Source organism: Arachis hypogaea, chromosome 6 (genome assembly GCF_003086295.3).
Source record: "Arachis hypogaea cultivar Tifrunner chromosome 6, arahy.Tifrunner.gnm2.J5K5, whole genome shotgun sequence".
Taxonomy (NCBI): Eukaryota; Viridiplantae; Streptophyta; class Magnoliopsida; order Fabales; family Fabaceae; genus Arachis; species Arachis hypogaea.
In genome coordinates, this window is record NC_092041.1 from 2659221 (window position 1) to 2662676 (window position 3456).

A 3456-nucleotide genomic window follows, 5' to 3' on the forward strand; every position below is an offset into this window, starting at 1 on the left:
CTATCCTGTAAAGTAAATAAAAATGGCACAACGCATGTGCATGTTTATGTTTTAAATATTTACTGTATATCAGTCTGTATCTACTACCTATGTATAGATCTAAGGCCTTAATAAATGAAGAATTCCGTACACATCCAAGTTAGTAAATAGTGAATTGAAGAACAACAACTAAAGCAAGGGTTTAGAGGAAGGGCGTCACACTCAAGACTCAAGAGTAGTCCCATTGGAACGGATAAGTATCCTGTATCCACATCAACGTAGGCATTACGATGCCAGATTACGTTACCAACATCGTCATTTTGTTTCTGTTTAATCATCACTTTTAGTGAATGAACGAATGAATGAAGTTAATAAAATAAGGGATTTGTTATTAGCAAGTCAGAGATTTCAGTCGATCCCCCTTCGTCGTTGTTGCTGACTCCTTACGTGTGTGCCCTCCCCATTGGCTTTCATTTGAAATGGTCATCACTCTCCTTTTATGCACTACTATTTTCTTATGTTAATGGTCCCACATCGAGGGACCACGTTTGTGGAAAACTAAGTGAGGTTGGACAGTCAAAACTATGTTCACACTTCACACTTATTTATATCCCCCTTTTCGCCTCACCTTCGTTAAGCATTAAGCAAGCCCCTTATAACCTTCATCACTCTTTCATTTTTCTCACAACCTTAATTTTAGGTGCATCAAAAAGTGTTAAGTGTTATTCCATTGCATCTTTTGAACACAGCATTAGCATAATGGAATATGCTGAGAATGGGGAACATGGTCTCATCAATGAACTCATCCAAGGGAAGGAGCTAGCAAAGCAGCTATGCAATCTTCTCTCTTCTTCTTCTTCTTCTTCATCCAAAGAAATCTTAATTGACAAGATACTTTCCACCTATGAGAAAGCCCTCACCATGCTCAACTCTGACTCCACCATTCCCAATCTCATTAATTCCCATTCTTCTTCTTCTTCTATAAATGGGAGCCCTTCAAGGAGTGACCTCATTGATAATGATGAAGAATTCAAGGACAAACCCCCCCTCAAGAAGAGGTAACTAATCTCAACAAGTTACTTTTTGAGTTTCCTAGATTGATTGAATTGAATTAGAGTCTGATTCCACCTCCAATTACAGGAAGACTATGCCCAAATGGACAGAGAAAGTGAAAGTATGTTCAAAAACAGGACTTGAGGGATCTTTGGATGATGGGTATAGCTGGAGAAAATATGGACAAAAGGATATTCTTGGAGCCAAGTTCCCAAGGTTAGAATCTTCACAATTCTTCTTTCTTTTCTCTTATTTGTTTCCTTGACCATTCCTTTGTGAATTCCCCAAAATCTGAAACCATTGATTTTGCATTGCAGAGGATATTACAGATGCACATACAGAAATGTACAAGGGTGCCTTGCAACAAAACAAGTTCAAAGATCAGATGTAGACCCAACAATGATTGAGGTGAACTACAGAGGAAGACACACGTGCACCCAATCTAAGCATTCCAACAAAGCGTTTCCATCAAAAACAATGTTGCCAGTGTTGGAGAAGAACCAATTCCACAAGTTCCAAAACAACCAACCTCAAAAGCAGGAGAAAATGGAACAAACCCAAGAGGAAATTTTCAACTTTGAAGCAAAGCTTGAGTTGGACACTAACACCAACATCACAACCAAGGATGATGATATCTTCCCATGGTTCTGCTACCTTTCTCCTTCAATGGGATCCGAAAACGATGATAACGACATGTTGTTATCTGATTCCATGTTCTTGGAAAGCTTTTCCCCTGATATAGCATCATTCATATCACCATCAACTTCAGAATCAAACCTTTTCTGTTTATCACCATGCCAATTTGGAAGCAGCAATAATAATGGAATAGTCCAAGCCTCAGAATCTGATATAACTGAGATACTTTCAGCTCCAACCTCAGTAACCAATTCTCCAATCATGGATTTCGATATGCTGCTTGATAAACTGGATTTCGACACCATATTCCCTTCCAACACAACGGAAATTTCCTCTTCATGAAATTTGCATACATAGTTTTAGAGTGTAAGAAACAACATAGAGCATGTTTTGGTACAGCTTCTTTTCAAAAGGGAAATACTAATTTCTCTTTTTTTTTTCTTTTTCTTTTTTTTTCAAGAGCTATTTCAAAAGCTTTTGATTTTGAATTTTGAAGCTAAAATAAGCTTGTCCAAACATGCACATAGTAACTGTTTTGAGTTTGTAGGAAGACGATGGACATCATAAGTGATGTTGATAAATCAAAGGAAATGAAGCCACCCTGTGATGTTTCCAGTTTAGACAACATTTTCTTTTTCATTTTTATATTGGCAGTGTACTTGTGCATTTTTCTCACTTCTCTTGTAATTTGGTTCATATGTAAAATGGATGGAATTTTTGCCTCAAATACTTTTGCATTTATGATCAACATCTTACCAAGCAAATGCGACCAACATTTGGACAAATGGTAATCATACAACAGTTACATAATTTTATCTCTCTCACAGCTACTAATTCGGTAATCAGTAGATTTACAATGTACTGTTGCATAAATTGAAAAACTATATATTATCCACAACTAAATAACAAAACTAAATTATCCTCTAGTTTTTATCTTTTAGAGTGTGTCTAGATGGGATAATTAAAGGAGAAAAAATAATTTTTAAGAAGATAAAGTGTGATTTCTCACCGTATATTTTATGAGTAAAACAAAAAAAATATAAAAAAAACATTAAAAATAAAGGATTAAAATTCATATTTTACATTCTCAAATTAAAAAAAAATGAAGGATCTATTCCAAAAAACAATAATTTAAATTTCTTCCTTTCTCTCTCTCTCCTTCAAAATGTATTTAATGCATTAACACTTTAAAAATAGAAGTAATAAATAATAAAATCAATTATATATTTTATGAATAAAATAAGTGAGTTTTTTAGGGAGTTATGTACTACTAAACTTACTGTTAATGATCTCACAATCATGGACAGAAACATTTCCATTATCCTTTTTTGACGTTATGGAACACTTAATAGTCTACTTACTATTAAAAGCACTACTATGTGGGCCAGTATAATTTCGATAGATGTACCCATTTGAGAGGATGATTGGTTCATTCAAGCGCACCATGAAAAACAGAACTCGGATTGAGGACAGCATCTGTGAAGCATTCCTAGCTAAGGAAACATCCACATTTCGCTTATTCTATTTTTATCCTCATGTTGACTCACGTAGAACAAGGATTGCAAGGAACAATGAGAGGGAAGAATCATCTTCGGGTGGAATAACATACCCAATCTTTGTCCCAAAAGGAGCTACAATGGGTGCGGACAGTGACTACTAATTAGAGCAGAAAGAAATTGGTGTTACACATCTGCATGTGTTACTTAACTGTAACCAAATTTTATCGTACCTTATGTGAGTTTATTAAGTCCTCATAAATATTGCAATCAGTAACATTCTAACCTATTT

The 3456-nt window shown here is 35.2% G+C and overlaps 1 protein-coding gene across 1 annotated transcript; it reads left to right on the forward strand.

Moving 5' to 3' along the window:
* Positions 1–581: 581 nt before the first annotated feature.
* LOC112695324 (probable WRKY transcription factor 30) lies at positions 582–2395 on the forward strand. The gene is made up of 3 exons (XM_025747625.3): positions 582–1037; positions 1120–1248; positions 1350–2395. Exons 1-3 carry the CDS (start codon positions 739–741, stop codon positions 2008–2010), a joined length of 1089 nt encoding a protein of 362 aa, XP_025603410.1. The 5' UTR covers positions 582–738; the 3' UTR covers positions 2011–2395.
* The last annotated feature ends 1061 nt before the right edge of the window (positions 2396–3456 follow it).